Here is a 19,740-nt window from a genome sequence, read left to right as displayed (position 1 = left end):
GATTCTGTGATCATCAAAAGCTTTTTGGAGACAGGCTTGTGACTGTAAGCCCCAGGAGACAAGTTGCGTCAAGTACTTGGCTTTCTCCTACTTGATGCTTAAACCATGTCAGAATTCATTCTATTCTAGTCAAAGCATGGCAACAAGATGCAGGTTTTATTTAGAAAACACAGGCAATTCTCAGTAGCAAACATTTAGACATCTCTAGGATGATGTGGCAGCTGAAGGAATTTGAGCCATTTGAGACTAAAATTCAAAATAATCAAACTCCAGGACATTTGCGTAAATATCTATCTTATTTTCTTTCCAACTCCCATTACCTACCTATTTTTTTTTATTAAGCTTCAGAATGTTTTTTTCAAAATTTCAACTTAAATAGACCAAAAAGTAATTTCGTAATGTGAGTTGCATTAAATTGAATGAAATAGATGGGCTCAGAGCACCAAAAATCATTAGCATTTCATGGATTTTTAAACTCCTGAACAGTTAAATGAGTTTCAGAATTTTGCTAAACAAGACTTCAGCCTATTCAGGCAAGTAACAGTGCAAATGCAAACCCTGTCTCTGAAGAAATCCTTCTTGCTAATTTGTCCATCTTTTGAGAGTAGTCTCTGACTTTTCTTGAAGTGAAAAATGAGGTATAGTGGGAAGAATGCAAGCTAAATGGTGATACTCCAAAGTGTTTTAACCATGTAATTTCAGCTTCTTTATAACACATCTTCAGGTTTTCTGCACTGGTTTCCACTCATACATGCAGTTTCATTAATTAAAACAGAGTACATCATATAATTTCATTAGTCATTTCAAACTGGAAAACTCGCAACTGCTTTGGTTTTATTCTAGTGTCCAGATAAGAAATCCTTTTTGTTCAAAACAGGCAGGTGAAAGCAAAAGCTAGGACAGACCATACATCAGTATCAGAGGGTTTGATAAAATAACTAGAGATTAATTTTAAGCAGTCTAGAGTCCAACATTTTTTTATTTTATGAAGAAATAATTCACACTGAAAAATATTTCCTACTATACCTTGAGAGGCAAAATACCCTAATGGCGTAACATATAGCCAAGCCCAAAGATGCTACTTTTTGCAGAAACAAAGTTAAATAAATGGTATGTATGTCCAAAATTTGTATTCCAGCAATGGATGACTGAGTAAACAATCAAATAATTCTGCCAGTACAACATGTTAGGATTCAGACACTCTAAAAATAACTTTTAGTATGAAAGCAACTAAACAAGAAAAATAGATAAATAAAATTTTTTCTTTAACAACTTATTCCAGTATCCTGTTCATCTACACATAGACAAAGTTACACTGCTCTCCAATATTTATGACAAGTTTCTTTTCCTGGTGTCAATACATATCAAATAATACTGTTATGAACTCAGAAGCCTATAGTCAGAATTACCCTTATAAATAAACTATTATAGATGTTTACTGTCTTCTGTATTTGAGTCAGGAGAACTGCTAGAGCTGAGTATTTTAATCTAACACGAATTTTGACTGTTAGCATTTTGTCTAGCCTTGTATTGTTGACAGTAATGTCTAAGCAGTTAAGACAGTTTTTCATGTTTTAGTTTAGGAATATGAGAAGGCATGGAGGAAGTGGAAACTTGAACATTTCCTGATACACATAGTTTTTGACAAGCCACACACTCAATACTTGTGTGAGAACAAAAAAAGAGCAAAAATCTGCAAATGATGATAGAAACCTGTAAATCCCTGTTTTAATGGCTATTTTGAACAAAATGGGACTTTAGTATTTTGAACAAATATTGAGATGGATAAAGCATTCCATATACTGAAAATCACTATCCTTTATGGATATCAACATTTTATAGCTTTTTAAATATGGTAAATTTGACACTGTGTGTGGGAGTTACAAGTATTTTTTGATGAATGATGAGTGATTAGTATTTAACAGAAGCAAACACCTTCAGGGTATCAATTATTCTAATTTACTTGTTCCAATGCAGTTTGATTGGGCGGGCAGCAGAGAGGGACACAGAATTAAAATGAGTTTTATGTTTCCAGTACACACAAAAATTTTTCTTACATAAGCAGAAGATTTCTCATGAAAATGGTTTGAGGGTAGGTTGAATTTTTTTTTCATTTGGTTTTAAATTAGTATAGTTTTAGATTTTTTTGTCTTGGAAAATTCTGGTATTTCTCCTGTGAATCTCACATACTTCAAATGCCAGTGTTTTATACAAATTCTAAAGGAAATGGGTTTTTCTATTTGCTGTGAAGATTTTTGGGTTGCAATATTTTTGCACTGAAGCATCTGTGATCCTCTACTCCCTTTGTTTCTTACTTTGTTTTTTTATTTGTTCTGTATCCCATTTCCTTTAGTTTTCAGATTTATGATCCATGCTTTCTTTTATTGTCAACCTGTGTTTTCTTTTCACTTCTTCCACTTCAGAGATTTTGTACTCATTTTAGTGCAAGAAGGGTAAATGAAAGCTACACATAAAATCCTCAAAGGCTTCACAATCACCAAAATGTGCAGAGTCCCAGACATCATACAGTTTCAACCTGAGGCAAATTGGAAGCCTTCATGACAGACATCTGTAGCAATGCCTATTGTGCACAGGTATCACCAATACTACTAGATTATTTTTCATTGACTGAATTGTCTATGGTAAGCTCACTGAGGTTAATTTGATGTCCAGAGTGCAAGCAGCTATAGCTGCAACTGAAATCAATGGCCACTTTGCTCTACACAGTTTCACCTCAGAGGAGAGAAACTCACAGAGGGCTAGGAGACTCCACTGGTAGTCACACTTAGAAGAGGCACAAAAATCACAATGCATATCAGCACCACAAAACTCTGTCAGAAGCTAGGTCCCATTACAATAAGAATCTGCATTAGCAAAGCTCACCCCTTCACATGGGCACAACCACAGAGTGAAAATACAAATTTTCAATAGTATTTTGAGGCTGCTTCCCAAGCCTCCAAAGCATACCAGAAACTTTTGGAGAGATGTCCAGAACTGCAATGTTATGGACAATTCATTCTGTGTGAATGAAATTACCTCAACAGGCAATTTCCTGCTGCCCCCCAAAACAGTATTTATATAAGCTAGAAACACAGTTAACTCTGGGTTATTTAAAAGGTCAACAAGAACACAATAGTATTCATCTCTTTTATTATGAGAGATACAAAAACAGAGTGTAGTGAAGCTATCATTAGAAACATGAACTTTTTTTCAACCAACTCTCTATTTACATACACAAAATTCTCCAAGTGGAAAAAATATCAAATGTGAGACACATCAGAATACACCATATATACAAGTTTAGAGATTTAGTATCTGTTACTCCATACACAATGGCTACAAAAAAAGTCAATTCCTACCTGTTTTCCACAAGTATTTTAAATTAAGTTTATAAGACAACCCAAGCAAAATAAAGCAGAATCTGGGGAATGTTCTGCTATCTGAATGGTTACTTTATTAAAATAGTACAAAATAATAGAGCCAGGTTTTCAAGTCACGCTGAATATTCTGTCAAATAGTCCATACTCCAAACTGATGTAGGTAGAAAAACGAAAACTGTTACTGATTTTTATTGTCATCAAACCAGAAATATATCAGAAGTTCAAGATGCACTCGTTTTCAGATCACTAATCAGCTACTAGGAAAAGCAAGTATTTTTGTTTATTTTATAAAAACTCTTCCTTCAAACAGAAAAGCCAAATAAAATACTTGACCTTGCTTTGTATGATCAGACATTCTGATTAAAAGCAGGAAATACAAGAAGACACACCACTTGGTATAATTCTTAACTGGAACCAACTACTGCTTAATAGGTAAGGCACTTTTTCCTTTAGATCAGTCCACTTCCCTAGTTTAGCTCCATTTCACACAGAGAGGTGATTTCAGCTATGCCATCTGTGATAGCAGAAGGGATGTTGTCATGAACTTTTGCTCTCCAGGTATGGATGGCCTCAACAATACCTTCTGGATTGCTTGAACCCAAGTCACATAGTGAATATACGGCTGCCAGCTGCACACCCCAAGGAATAGCTGCAAAAAGTTAACAAAAATCAGCTTATAGATACTTTTTGATAAGCAAAAATGTTTTAGGGAATCTTGAATCTATAGAAACTATTATTCAAGAACTGAAAATAAAACACATCAGCAGTTGTGATGTCTAACACCATAATGTAGAAAGATGACAACGTGCAAACAAATTCTGTAACATCTCATTTTATACTAACACTTTCCAGTTTTCTCAATTCAGCAACTTTTTAGTACTCAAAGGGTGTACAGGAATTAAGAATCTAGTGACTTTAGTTCAGAGTAATCAGACTTAAGAAAGCAGTCAGGTTTACACTGAGTCAGAAAAACAGACATACGCTGTACACCATACACTACCATGTTAGAACTTGAGATTGCAAGGAAGAGAAGTTATACAGGTGGTTCAAAACAGCTCCCAAACAATAACAAATGCTTCACTGCAAAATGTACTTAACATCCAGAGTAACTTAACAATGTGGATTTCTGCTGCTCTAACTGCCTAGTTTCATCTCATCAGGACCTTGAACTGTCCGTCTCCCAATACAACAATTTTATTAGTAAGCTTCAGCATAAATTGCTCAGTTAAAAAATTAGCTATTACTGCTCAAGTTAGAATCACCCTTCAAGTGATCTTAACTTGATCACCCTTTAAGTGATCTCTAATGCAGCTGGCAGGCTCTTACATGAAACAGTCCAATTCCAAGGTGTCTGAAACCATCTCACATTTTTTCTCTGTCTCAAACAGAAGGTAATACTGTTAATAGCTCATTAACTTTGTAACAGAAAGGGACTCAAACTGAAAACTGTTTGACCTGTTATATACTAATAAAAACTGCAAGAGCAGGCTGTTTTCCCATGTGTGCCTTAATTTATATTCTGGCATTGCAGAACTTCACATTGTGGATGTTACACTCAAGTTCCTCTAAAAGAACATTACCTTCCTCTTTTGCATGCTGTACAAACAGTCCAATTACTGAACTAATATTCTTCACTGCAGCAAGATAGCCTTCCTTCAAACCTATTTGTCCTAATCGACCTGAAAGAAAAAAAGTGTTACTACATATCTGACTATTTAGACAGTCAACTTCCCAGCTTTTATACTTCCCAACTGTCTGTCTATCTGTTGAAATATCAACATAAAATGTAAATTTTAACTACAAAAAATTCCTGTTACCATGTTGTCTTTGGAACAACAGTTGTCTTATTCCTTGTGTAACTGAAGACCCCAATGCATTTTTAATCAGATTGATCCAACCTCCTATAGGTTTACAATTTTTTAGTGTAAAACTCAGAAAGAATGCAATTTTTTAAATAAACCCTGTCATATAGCCTACATACTGAAAATATTTATTGAAACTCAAATTATATATATTTACATCAAATGCCACCTAGATCCCAAATAAATTAATTTAACTTAAATTTATTATGGTATTAAGTTGCATAAAAAACCGCATTTTATACATTTTGCTGGAAACTATATGGCATGAAGCTGTGTCATGGGAGGTTTAGGTTAGCTATTAGAAAAATATTGTTCACCCAGAGGTTGGTTAGGCACTGGAACAGGCATCTCAGGGAACTGGTCACAGCACCAATCCTGTCTGATTTCAAGACACATTAAGCATGTGGTGTGATTCCTGGAGCTGGCCTGTGCAGGGTAGGAGTTGGACTTCAATGATCCCAGTGGGTCCCTTCCAACTCAGGATTTCTATGATTCTATATGTGGCTACAGATAATTTTATTTTAAATACATAAAACATGTTGGTATTTGTTATCATGAATCAATATGACATCTCTGAAAACTTAAGTACCTACTTTCCACAGGCTGATAAACAGAAAATACCTGCAAAAAGATCCAATAAAATTCAATAATACTTCAACCCCCTTTCCAGATAGGCCTGACACTTTCATAAAGACATACTTATACAAAATAGAAGTTCAACCAAGAATTTAGATTACTTACCAATTAGCCTGAGTGTCAATGCTATAACACTATCACGAATTGATTGAGCAATTTCATGCCCCTTTCTCTTCTTTATCCAGTTATCCATAGAAGGCCAAAGCACTTTGCTGTGAAAGAAAAATTAATTTGAAAATCTCATACTGCATGAAGGGGTAGTTATAGTATTCATACACAAATGACTCTTTTGTTTGTTACTAACTTTACGTAGACTGACTTGACAAATGTATATGAAATCATGTTGCTTTCAAATGTCATGCTGATATGTTCTGTAAGTTTCTTATATGACTGAAAATTCAGTTTGTTTGTTACAAGTAGGATGTGATGCTTGTTTTTAAACCTAAAATGACCCAAAGTAAGACTTTTTTAATCCTTAAAATTATGCTGATAGACCTAGTTACCTAGGTCTAGGTAGAGTTACCTAGGTAGAGTTACCAATTATGCTGATAGATCTAGTTACCTAGGTCTAGGTAGAGTTACCTAGGTCTAGGTCTAGACCTAGTTACCTAGGTCCTATGACCAGCACAACTCAAGAGACAATCACCTTGGTATGGCTTTAATTAAGACTACATATGTTTCACTGAAGCTAATTTGTATTAATTCTGAAAGTATTTCAACAAAAAAATCTTCTTTACTATCTGAAGGTATGGAATTTATATACAAGATGATGATTATAAGTATCACTTATTATGTTATGTCACAGATAAACAAATGTCTCCTAAGTCATGTAACCTCTATAGAGAAAATCAAGGCTGTCAGATCAGTGTAGCAGTCAAAATGGAGTCTTTCAAACAAGGTTAAGTATGGTAGCAGTCCATATCCTGGATTTTAGGTTCAAAGAAAAATTAAGACATTGACTCTAAGTATTATAATTATTTTAGAATTAAAATCAGACTGAAATCAACATAATACATTAATGAGTATGGATATATTTCACTTCCAGCACAGAAGCAGTGTTATTTTCATATCAGAAATTCCACCTTCATTTTCTACAGTGGGGGAAGGGGAATTCAACAAGTGCGTTCAGAAGAAGACAATCACTTTGCTTCACTGACAGACAATCTCAAAATCTTATACAGCTATTGTGAAAGCAATTCTTTACTAGAATAGCTCTAACAGGGTTCATTTCTTGGGACAATACCATAAAATATTACATTTCCTCATTGATAATTTCTCCTATCTTAAAATAATGCACACATACATAGTAATCTAGGTCTCATCAGGCTGAAACATCCTCATTTTCTAAATACCTATGCAACATTTTATTATGTTAAAAGCTAAGTCATAATGAATTTGGGAAACAAAAAAACACCACCAAAACAAACCTCAGAAAAAAACACAAAGGAAAACATTTGAAAGTCATGATCACCACAATACCTTATAACGTTATCATGTGTCCAATCCCACTTCATATGAGAGCAGAGTAAATCAACAGCAAATATATACTGCCAAGCATCTTCACTGAGATCTTCTCCATACTGCTCACTCAGGTGAAATTCTACTTTTGTACATGACTGCATTTCTAAAAGCAGGTTTGAGACCATAATACCAGCATCTAAAGATGAACTCTGGAATTTCAGAAGGTAATTATCTTAATGCATAAAAAATTACCAGCCCAGAACCAAACTCTTTACAAATATTTGATACTGACTGTGTACAGCATCTTACACCACATATCCAACTTTTGGGTTGAATTAGCACAAACAAATAGAGTACATAAACCAAAACCTTCAAGTACTAGGTATTTTTTCTGACACTTTTACTAAAAGAAGAGTTTGGGAAAAAAATACCCAAACAAGAAAACACACAGATCTCACACCCACTCTCTCAACTTCTCCTACAATTTGGGGATTTTTATTTCTCTCACTACAGGTAAGAAGTGTGTTTTTCCAGTGCAAGAAGATTAGTCTAATATAGTCTAATAATTAGTCTAATATAAATAGTTTTAAAATTTATTACTATTTATTCTTCATTAGGCGCAAATTTGCAAGCAAATACTTTCAATAGTTGAGGTAAATAAATATGTCATGTGAAACCATTCTGCCAATTAAACAGCTAAGGGAAGAAAGGAAATTTAAAAACAAACATTTTTTGAATATCTGACATATAAAAAAAGTCTAAGCTTATCACATAAACAGAATAGGTGCTTGGCAGATCTCCTCAGTACAAAACCTCATCTAATTGACAAGTTCTGCCATGGTGCAAGGCACTAAAATGACATGCTTTGACCAAGAAATAAATACCCATCCCAAGTGAGCTTTACTTTCAGAAGTAGAACAATCTTCTCCTAAAATTATATGTATAACAGACTTTTAATCACAATCTACTTGAAATTTTTATCTGTATTTCTACCCAAGTAAAACAGAGCTTACAGACAGGATGATGTCATCTCCTATCTTCAATGTAGAAAATTCTGAAGTATTTCTCCCCAGCTGCAGTAGCTCTCATATTTCAGAGATCCATTAATAAAGTAGGTAGTGTGAGTGCAAAGAATTAATATTTCCAGGAACATTTACTAGGACATTCTTATGTGTATCTCTACTGGCATGATACTAAAAGCTGTAACCTAACAGAATGGAGAATACAAATTCTTTGCTAAACAGGGACTGCAGCACAGTGTAACTGAATACCAGAGATTAATGCTACATCACAACTGTGATATAATAGTAAAAAAAAACAGATACAAATCCATGCCAAATTAATTCACTCCTGCACTAAAGCAGGTTTAGGGGGCTGTAATTTCAGTAATACCAAATTAAATTCAGAGCTGGTTTCAGAGATTAAAGAAAAAAAAAATCATTCAACACTGAAAGGCTATGACAACAGCAGTAAGACTACTGCATTCCTCAAGGCAGTTGTACAGCAGCATGTTAGGATAGGGAATAGATGAGCTATTGTCATAGTTGAGGAATGGTATTCTCCAGATTAGTGCTCTCACTGAAACCAAGCACAGCTAGCTTCCTCCCTCCTCTCCCTTCCTATTCTCTGTGGCAGGATGGAGAGGAGAATTGGAGGCACAAATATAAAGATCACAGGTTGAGAGAAGAACAATTTACTGGAAACAGCAATGAGATAAGAATACAAACAGTAATAACAATAAATACTAATGATGGAGGGTACAAAAGAGAGACCAACAATTCGCATGGAAACAACAGTACACAACCTCTCCGTCCACCACACTATGCTGGCCTGGAAGGGACTCATTCTCCCTGGAAGATACCCCCTTCCCCACATCCCTGGTAATGATGTGAGGTGGTACAGAATTAATCTCCAAGTCCTAGCCATGCTCCCTTTTGGCAACTAGGACAGCTATGAATCAATATGATTTTGTTCACTTGATATATACAAAATTATTTAATTTCCAGGAAGCAAGCCTGGCATTAATATGGAGTTTTCAAATATATGGGGCCCTAGCCTTTAAACAGACACACCAGCCTGTTACACAAACTCCTTTAGAAGCAAAGCACCTCTGGCTTTCCATTTGCATTATATAAAATTGCTCCCAATTATTTCAATTTTCCTTTCTTGCAACATTCTTTTCAGGATGGTAATATGTGCCTGCTGAAAACTGATAGAAATTGAATGATTTGGCGAATGCTAAAAGGCTTGAAGTCAGCTCTCACTGATCATCCTTCTCCTGGTATCACTGGTTTTGTATTAATCACACCAACTGCTTAAGTAATTGAGTTTTTTTGTGATAAACAAGTATTTACAGTCTACCTTGCAAAAAGATCATGAGTAAAAAGAAACCAGCTCATCTTGAAAATAACTGTAGTAACATATTACCTGTTACACAGAGAACTACAAAAGACAAAACAAATACATATTTTAAAAAGCAACATTATAAAGCAAAAGAAAGAAACATCTCAAAGAACAGTTCCAAAGATGGAAGGAATTCCCTAGTCCAACAATGCTCTAGTTAAAAGTTTAAAAACAACCTTTACTTTTAATGTTCAGTAGATGGGAAAACAAGAAAAGTATTGTATTCTAGTAGGGTCTGGACAACTAGGGGGAAAATGCCTGAAGCAGCATTAGTTGTGCAGCTGTACAGCCTCCATGGGATATTCACACCTTTCATTAGAAAAGAAAGTTGCTTGATTTGATTCAGCCAGCAAAGTGACCAATGCAGACAAAAGATGATATTGACAATGAAATCAGACATTACCTTTTCCCAGTTGAGATAAGCACTTAGACAGGCCAGCATCTCATTGCTTGCACTCTTCCTGATAACTAATTGCATAGCTTTGTTAATTGCACCTTGGAAGACAAATATGTCAGACCATACATTTGTGACAAATAAAATCAATTTTTCTGAGTCTGGATAGTCTAAGGAAAAAAAGAAATAATTAAGTAAATTTTTAACATTTTAAAACACAAAAATGAATATATTTCGGCATTAAAAACTAGTGCATTCAGCAAGGTAACTAGGAAAAAAGGCACAGAAGTCACATCAGAACTGAAGCCTAAGGGAAGGGAGTCATACTAGCACATCTCAGTCCTGAGACTAAATAAGAAGAAAATATCCAATAAAAAAAACAAACAAGAAACACCAGCAGAACCACAACAAACCTTAAGCCACCTCCCCCATTGTAATTTCACTCCCTCTCCCTTCATCTTTCTTACTTCACTTTAGTTCACTAAGGAGAGTGGTCTTAGAGCATTGAAACCGGATTCTTTTAGGATTCAATTAGACTGGAAGATGCACTCCAACAACCTACCTAATACATTCCAGTCACAAATAAGCACTCTGATCACTGGGCCAAACTAGAATTAGTAAAAAACCAAAAATCTACAGTGCTTGCTAATACATTGCACCCATACACCTGTGAAATTATATGTAATTATATATATGGATATATATATATATAAAGCTTGCAAAGAACTTTCGCATAATTCAAATCTGATATTCCTCAGCAGTTTTCCCAGACTTTGTCAGAGAAATTGCATATTATGCAAGTTGTATGTAAGCATATATGAATGTTGCATGCTACTATTTATACTTCCATAGATGTAAAAATTTGTGCTACTCCATATAATTGAAGAATCCTCATTCAATAAAGTAATTCAGAGCAAGTATCTGACAACTATCTGTTGACAGGACAGTTCCAGACCATCAATGGGAACCCAAAAGACCCTTCTGAAAACCAAAGCTGAGAGCTCCAAGGCAAAATACTAAGATAAAACATGAATGTGTAGATTGCAAGCAATAACAAATACACTGGAATAAGTAAAAAAGCAGATACTACTTCCTTGCATGAAATGCTATACTGGAATGCATATGCCTGAAACACAATACAAAAAACAATGAAATCTAAAAGCTGAATTCACTTTTCACTTCAGCATAACATCTACATTTTTTGAAAGATCTTAAGTACTAGAAAACATATCAAAATATATCAAATTAAGAAGCGTTAATGAACATAAAGGATATACACTTCAATGAGGTGTTTTGGATGGAACTTCTACTCTGAAGCTGCTCATCATGTGAAGAATTCAGTTTTTTCTATCAGGACTGCTGGTGAACTAGAATTACTGGCAACTAGAATTGCCTGCCCAGGAATTTGAAACACTTATAAAATTCACTCAACAATGAGTAGAGTTCAAGGGGCATAAAAAAAATTAAAAAAAGAAAAAAGGGAGGGAACAGAGGAGAGGTGAAAGGAAAATTAACCAGAAAGGTAACATTTTATTTATAGTCACTTAAGGCAGAACACTTGAAAGGAGAACAGAAGAAAAACGATGGACAAGTTATCAAGACAACAAATGATGTTGGTCTAAAGAAGCAATACTGACTGTTCATAGTGAATCTGGTAATTGTGTAGCTTGGGTTGCAATAATTCTGATGGGAATATGTGAAATTACATGAAAGAGAAAACCCAAAAATAAATGCATAGTAATCAAATAAAACCAAACAAATTTTAAAATGCCTAAACAGAACTTAAGATGTGTTTACAGCTGTCCTCACTCAAAAAATTACTATAAAACCACAGAACAATGACAATAGAAACTTATGCAATTCAATGTCTAGAAGATAAAATCATCCAATAAAAGTCTGCATTAAGCTATTAAAGTTTGGATCTTAGAAAGGAAAAAGAAAGGAAAAAAGGGGAAATGTTTAATATTTGCAAGAGCCCCCAAAAAGAAAAAACAGTAAGATACTGCAAAACAAAAAGCTTAATTATTATTTTAGATGCAGAAAATATATATCTGACAAGTAATAGTTTCTAACATGGTGCAGTATTAAAACTATTAACATGAAAGAAGTAAAAGTAGAATTATAACAGACTGAAGGATAGAAAAACAGAGGGGAGAACAGGAATTTGAAAAAGAACTCAAACAAAAATATTACAGCCCCTCAAAAAATGGTAACTAAGAACAAAATGAAATCACAAACCTTTTTAAGATTAAAACAAAAAAAAGATGGGAACATTATATGAAACATAGCAAGTAATTGAAACAATCTCAAGCTTTAGCACTTTGCTTGTCAGTGCTCTTGAATTTTATTTTAATGTTAAACACAGATACCAGTATACTATTTTCAAACTTAGTGAGTTTTAATCTTCCAAAACTAAGATTCTTAACTTTGCAATAGTACATATGTGTTAACTTTGTTCCTGTGACCAAAAGGCAGGGGAGCAAAGGAAGGGAATGAAAATGGAAAAAACTTCTCAACAAAGCAAGAATTTGGATAACAGAAAGTAAAAAGATTTTAAGGAGGACATATTATAAAAATATCCTGGTTTTGATCAAGTTATTGTCCAGCTCCTGACACTGTGTTAAATACCTGGTTTAAAATCACACTTTCTTTATGAATCAATACCTACTCAATTAAAATAAGAAAATACTAACAGGCTAAAAGGACGAAATTTACAGAAATCAGATTATCATTTTGGAGATGGTGGGGAAATAAAAGCACAGAGTGTCCTAAATTAAATATTTCCTTGGAAAAATAAGTAGACTACTAAGAGCCCAGGTCACCACAAAACTACAGTACAGATGTGGTGGAACTATGAGAATTTCTTCTAGAACAGTCTATATTTCTGCATTACAGAAAAAAAATCTGGAAAACAAGCCTTGAAGAGGAAAACAACCCTTGAACAGGATTTCTGTTTGTTTTTACAAACACAGTAATTCTGACACACTGCAGCAAAGACACACAGCACATTTACAAAATAAGGCCACTAAACCACACTATACCTTCTTTAAGTAGACTATAGCAGAAAAGGCGGGCTCTTTCCAAATCTCCCAACTGTCGACAAATTCCTGCATAGAGTCGACACAAAGCCTGACTGAAATTATAATTTGGGGCATTCTTCTGAGCCTTCAGCTTATTGAGAATAACGCACAGCAAGGACTCTGCTAAATGCTATAAGACACAAAATATATTGTTAGACTGTTACATACTGAAGAATACTTGACAAGACTGTAGTCGTATAACAAGTAAAAAAACTACTATCTTATTTGCAAGAATACTGTTTGCATATATATAAAACGCAGGAAAGTAAATCAGAGGCAACCAGTGAAAGAAAAAAGAGGGAGGAGCAGGCAACTTCCCAGAATAAACATGCGATAAACAAATGAAGAACAGGGCTACTACTGTTTTAATATAAATTGTTTGTTTATGTGATTAACAACAGTCTTCCTCTAAGAACAAGGAGAATAATGACAAGTAGAAGGAACGAGGAGAGGAATAATGACAGGTAGAGTAACCCAAATAACCTAATCAGAGCAAAGGTAAGCACCCTGACTTAGCTACTTCCAAAGATGTCAAAGAAGGACAAACAGCCCATTGTTCAGGTGTGAGATTTACTAGGTAAGCTAACAGCAGTCTTTCTCCAGATCACTGTACACACTGCAGGAGATGGGGAGGAGATGTTGCTGCCTATAGTAACATGGGACTTAATATGAGATGCAAGGAAAAAGAACATTGAGTTTGTGCAGAGCGTGCATGACTTATTAGGGGATGCTTAGAGGGAGACCTCAAAGTGGGGAGTAGAATGAGAGGTTTAGGAGCCAGGTGCTGGAGAGTACACAGTTCAGACTGGGCATCTGTGAACCACAGGGATTCTGAGTGTTAACTTTGGGAGGAACCAGAAGATCTAAGCCAGCCACCTGAAAGACCACAAGTCTGAGGCCCAGACACAAGTCCAGACCAGCTGCTGGAGGAATGTATGTATACTTCTGTGTCTCTAAGTTTGTCAGTACATGAGAAGTGAGAAGAATATCAGTCACCTACTGAATATACTGAGTGCCTAATGTTAGCTGCTGGGGGAATCCATATTATCTGTATATATACGAATGTATTTTCCTCTACCAGGATTTCAACCTGACTAACCAGACAAGGGAATAAGAGTAGGTGTGTACTGTGTGCATGTCTCTCTACTAGGAGTGTGTACTCTGGCTTGCTACTGGCTGGACCTGAAAACATAAAGCTACAAGCCTTGCTTCTATGAAGTTAACAGACTTGACAACTCCTAACAAAGAGGTCTGAGATCTTGGTAGCAACTTCTAAGGAGAACTTAATTACGTACCAGGACTGTAACAGGACAAAATGCTGCCATGTACTAGTCAGTGAATTGCTCTGCTGTAAACTACAAATTATCTATGAGAAAGATGGCAACTGAAGCAAAATTTTTCAGCACTGATGCTAAGGAAGTTCTGAGAAATAAGGGAAGAATTTTCCAATAAAATTAAATTTGATAACCTGATGTAGAATAGTAAAGGTAAACATAGAACTAAATTATATACCAGTATGTACATTAAAGTTTATTTTTTTTAATTAAAAAAATAGAGTAATTTTGGAGAAACTCCTACAACTGTTAATACTGTCCACTTCAAAAAATGCTGCAAAAATAAAGTGATTCATGCATACATCAGAAAAGCATATGTATTTATAACTGCAGTTTTGCATCTTGGACACCACTGAAAAGTAATTTCTTGTGCAGTTCTGTATTTTCTTATGTTATAAAAATTTAGATTTCTAATAACCTTTCAAGACTACACTTTGGCACAGGACATTGCCACAACAATTGAGAATTCAAATACTACAAACTTAGACTCTTTCCATCTGCACAGAAGTGATTATTAAACAACAAAATTTAAAATTATGCTACTTACCTTGTTTTTAATACCAAATTCATAGACAACTTCTCTCTCTTCATCTCTCATTACTGGAATCTTTGAGATATTACCAACATACACATGACCTTTGATAACTGGTAACAAGTCAAAACAGGATTCAGCAACTTTCTCTAATGCCAAAGAAACTTTCTGGCACTCAGAATCCTTCTTTACTGGTAGTGATTCTTCTAAATTGGAACACTGTGATGAATCACTGATTTCATAGCTTATACCATGGAAAGCCTCCTGCATTTCAGAGATGGTATTTTTAGTATTTCTGACAGCAGTAACATCACTGGGCTCCATCCTTGGTGGTTCACTCTCCAGCCTCAGTCTTTTGGCACTTCTTGGCATAGATACCTGCAGTAGCGTCCTTTTTCCAAGATGATTTGAAAAGAATTGCTGATTTTGCACATCTTTGCCACTATCAGATTTCAAATTGCTCCCAGCTTTAACAAAAGCAGTTGATGTAGATGCAATTGCTTTGAATCCACCTACTTGAGGCACAGGTCCTGGAAAACTTTGGCTGTCTGAAGAAGTACATCGGTTAGGCTGAATATTGCCTTTCAGAATGTTTAGTGTCCTTGCCCTTGCAGACAGCTCTGGATACATAGTGTCCAATATTTTCACAGAGTTCTCCTGAAGGGCACCTGGACCAGCACTAACTGCTGCAAAGAGAGGAAATCTTCCTGGAATGGGAAGTGCATGCTTTGGAATGGAAGTACAAAATTTCAAAGGTGAGGAGCAAATCCTTCTACCTACTGCCATTTCTGAGGGTGAGGGAGGAGAAAATAAAATAGCAGATTTTACTGCTGGAGTATCTGTTAATGGGGACATGAGAGGAAGAACAGGAGTTTTGCATAGTGGGGATATCAGATCATCAAGAGGGGAAAGCAGAGAGAATTGACCTGTAGAAGACATTACCGGGGACACAGTACAGGCAGTTTTTGGAGGAGTAGCAATCAGAGGCAGTAGCAAGGGGGGCAGAGGAGGACCTATCTCTTCCCTGATTTTATTTATCATCTCAGATGAGCATTTTTTTGCCACAGAAGTATTAGCATTTGCAAGAACTGGCTGGGTAACTTTAAGAGTCTTTGTTTTTCTTTTACCTTGAAACAGTTTCTTTGATAGCTTGGTATGCATTACTTGGGCAGTTGTTTTGGCAGAAACAGTCAAGATTTCAGATGGTTCTTGCTCTTTACACTTCCACTTATTGCTCTTCTTGAGAGCAGAAGACTCTGATTCCACCATATGTAACTTCTCTAATACTGTCTTTTGTGGTTCAGAAAGCTGACCAACTGTTTGACAACTGCACCTTACATCAGAGAGGGCTGGACTTGGAAGATAATTGAGTAAAATTTTTTTTGTACCACTATCTATGATAACATCAGTGCTGCTTTCTCCTGTATTGTAAGCAGTTTGATTATTATTATTATATTCTTCAAACACTGAGACCCCCGTATCAACACTGTGTAATAAACCTTGTTTCCCATTTGACTGAAGTTTAGCAAAATCATTTTCTTCTAAGAAATTGCCAAGTGCTAGCATTCTTGCATTTAATTTACTGGTTTTTACAGTCAGCCTGCAATTTTCTGAGAATCTGTTTAACATCTTGCATAGTGGCAACCTATTTTTTGAAGCATTTGGCGTCACAAGGCTTTCTTTTGATGTTCCAGATTTTAATAGACTTTCCTCATTGTGACTAATGCATCCAGCTATGTTAGACTGCATGAGTTCATTAGCACTCTCAGTATTTTCAGAGGTTACTAATATACATTCCGTTTTCCAAGAGGCTGAGTCTTCAGGACAACTCTCCCCAGTCACACTTGACCACTCATTTGCACTATCTCCAGAGTTATTTGGTTCACACTGTGAATTCATACCCACGACAGTGTCTGCTTTTAGGTGACTAACTGTGAAAGTACTTCCTGGGTGCATCATTGAATGAAGTTCACGTACTTGGTAATCAGCATCAACAATTGCACCGGTTTCCAGAGCACCCAATGCAATTCTGCTGGAAGCTCTCAGTTTGTTTCTAAACATTGGAACACATTCAGAACACTTCATGTACTTAACTTTTTGTATAGAACAGTCCTTTTCTTCAGAGTCATTGCTCTGCTCTGGCATATCAAAATCACTTTTACAATTTATTATGGCATTTTTCCCAGAACCCACAAAACTGTTCAGTTCTTTACTTTCTCTCCCACCTGTTAGTGAATAAATTCTAGAAGGACCTGTTCTAACCTTCCACGTAGAAGTCCTGCATCCCGATTCTTGACAATCAAACTTTTGGAGAAAAGCATTCTTCTTATAAGGGTTTGCATATATGATCTGAGATTTAACAGATGCTTGAGGTTCTTTATCTACTGACTGCTCCTTATCTGAAGTTTTCTCTTCATTTTTGTGTACATATTCTCTCTCAGGGCAACCTGGGTCTTTGCCCATGTTGAATTGTTCAGTAGACAGAATCTCAGCACCCTCTTCTAAGTTATCTGAAGAACAGTTAAATATACTACTCATAATGGAATCTGTATGTCCCTTGTTTTCCCAAGTACAGGAAAAAGCAGCCTTTCCTGCTAAGTTAGTTTCAAGGAAACTAACAACTTTCTGAAGACTGAAATTTAGATCCGGAGATCTTGTGGATTCCAAGCCAATTCCCACTTGCACAGGAGAATTGGTTTCCTCATTATTTGTACAGCACTTCTCCAAGGCCTTTTGAGTAGAAAAAGCCAAGCCACTTCTATATTCCATTTCTGAAGTAGGATGGCAAATGATCTCCAAAATATCATTTTTCTTTAAAACATTCTTTTCCTGCTTCAGTGAACTGAAGCAAGTCTCAGTCACCAATTCCTTGCTTTGTTTATTTAATTTCCCTTTTATTTCATCACATTTAAAATCTTCAGTTATCAAGAGCTGAGTCAGAGGTTTTGCACACTGTTCCTGAGAAATAGGATTACTTTCTCTTAAGATAGATTCAATTGTATCCCCTCTTGCTAACAACTCACTGATTTCCCCTCCACAATCTTCTGGATTAACTCTGACTTCAGTCTCTAGAGATTCAAACAGTCTAAAGTTTTGAGATTTGGACTGCCCACATTCTAATGTCTTACATAAGTTTTCAGATTGTTTTATTTCACCTTTCACTTCTGTAAAATCTAATGCAGAAGATCCACACTTAGCTACACTGCTTTCTGCACCAATAATGCATGCTGTCTTTGATAGTGAAAGTATATTTTCTAAGTTTGACTTCCTTTGAGATAAATTACTACCATCTTCCTCGTGATGTGGTTTGCTTTGTAAACCTACCACCTCCTTTATATCTACTAGTTTTACATTTTCTGCACTATGGAGTAGCTCTGACAATTCAGCTATTTCTAGAACACTTCCTCTGTTAAATTTCATAGGTAGTTCAGGAGTTGGAGCTCTGGTTATATTCATGTCTTCAATTTTGAGGTGTTCATCATTTGGAAAGACTGACAAAGTTCTGATTCCTTCAGTAGCAGATACAGGTAAATAATGCCTAGAGACTTGAACAGTCTCTGGTTCACATTCTCTGTTCACTTTGTCTTTTGTGTGCATATGTTGTTTCTCCAGAATCTCTTCACTGTCATATTTTATTTCAGAGCACTGAGAGTGTGCAGAGATCTCAATAGCTCCAGTCATATTAGTTAATTTGACTGCATTTTTTGATTTATTTTCAACTACTTCATTTTCTATCAACTCATCAGATTTTTCCTCAGCATCTTCTCTTTGAAGCACAATGCATTGCTTAGATAGGAAATGAGAAACACTCCGCAGAACAGATGCTTCTCTGGAAGCTTCTCTCTGTGCTACTAATTTATCTCTCTCTACATTTACTAATTCACCACATTTTTCATGTGTACCCTCATTATCAACAGCTCTAATTAAGGTTACATTCTCCTCTGTTTGCTCTACCACACTACATTTTTCTATCTGATTCTGACACTTGAAACTTTGTAACATAAAATCTACTGAAGAATCTCCCTCTTCACTGTTCATGTCCTCACCATCTCCTTTCTGTTCTTCCATGTCTTCCGATTTGTGTGCTGTTGCTCCAGTTAGTTTTCTGTTCTCAGTTTCCACATCCCCAGAATTCTCCTCCAAACAATATTTGTTAGTTACCATGTTTGTCATTAGAGTAGCACCTTCAGCTTGCTTTCTTTCAGCATCTCTCTCCTTCCTTGACATCTTAGGACTGATATGAATATTCTTTTCATTCCAACTCAGATTAAGTGAGATTTCTGCATCAAAACCATGCTCACATGATTTGCACTGTCTGTTATACTCATCACCAGGACTGATTACATTACAACTCAGAGGCTGAACTTGGTCTTCTTGTAAAATATCCTCCAGTGCAGAAGTACTGCAATCATCTTCTTCATCACTGGAACCTGTGACTTCTCCCAAGAACATATCCTTCAATCAAAAAAAGCAAAGTTAATAATCTGAACCCTAGTATCAGTTTTAGGACCTACTTTTCTAAACAAGTACACTTAAGGCCCTGACATGCAATGGTTTTGAGAGATTAAGGCTGGTCAACAAAATTACGACCCTCTCCACCATTGATCTTCATAGTGAATGAAAGTACCTCTGTAAAAATAGGAGACTTCTTTATCTAC

General features: G+C 35.7%; 1 protein-coding gene across 1 annotated transcript in view; it reads right to left on the bottom strand.

Annotated features, from left to right (window-relative positions):
- Positions 1–3,133: 3,133 nt before the first annotated feature.
- The window catches only part of ICE1 (interactor of little elongation complex ELL subunit 1), a 38,244-nt gene continuing 21,637 nt past the window's right edge, over positions 3,134–19,740 (bottom strand). Inside the window, exons 13-19 of the mRNA XM_066557532.1 lie at positions 15,098–19,537; positions 13,178–13,346; positions 10,146–10,306; positions 7,358–7,548; positions 5,984–6,090; positions 4,961–5,059; positions 3,134–4,029 (exon numbers count right to left, since the gene is read on the bottom strand). Coding sequence (XP_066413629.1) covers positions 3,848–4,029; positions 4,961–5,059; positions 5,984–6,090; positions 7,358–7,548; positions 10,146–10,306; positions 13,178–13,346; positions 15,098–19,537 — 5,349 coding nt within the window. The 3' untranslated portion in view covers positions 3,134–3,847. The remainder of the gene's footprint in view (positions 4,030–4,960; positions 5,060–5,983; positions 6,091–7,357; positions 7,549–10,145; positions 10,307–13,177; positions 13,347–15,097; positions 19,538–19,740) is intronic.

The sequence above is a fragment of the Molothrus aeneus genome, chromosome 1 (genome assembly GCF_037042795.1).
Source record: "Molothrus aeneus isolate 106 chromosome 1, BPBGC_Maene_1.0, whole genome shotgun sequence".
Taxonomy (NCBI): Eukaryota; Metazoa; Chordata; class Aves; order Passeriformes; family Icteridae; genus Molothrus; species Molothrus aeneus.
This window is presented reverse-complemented; position numbering and strand designations above follow the sequence as displayed.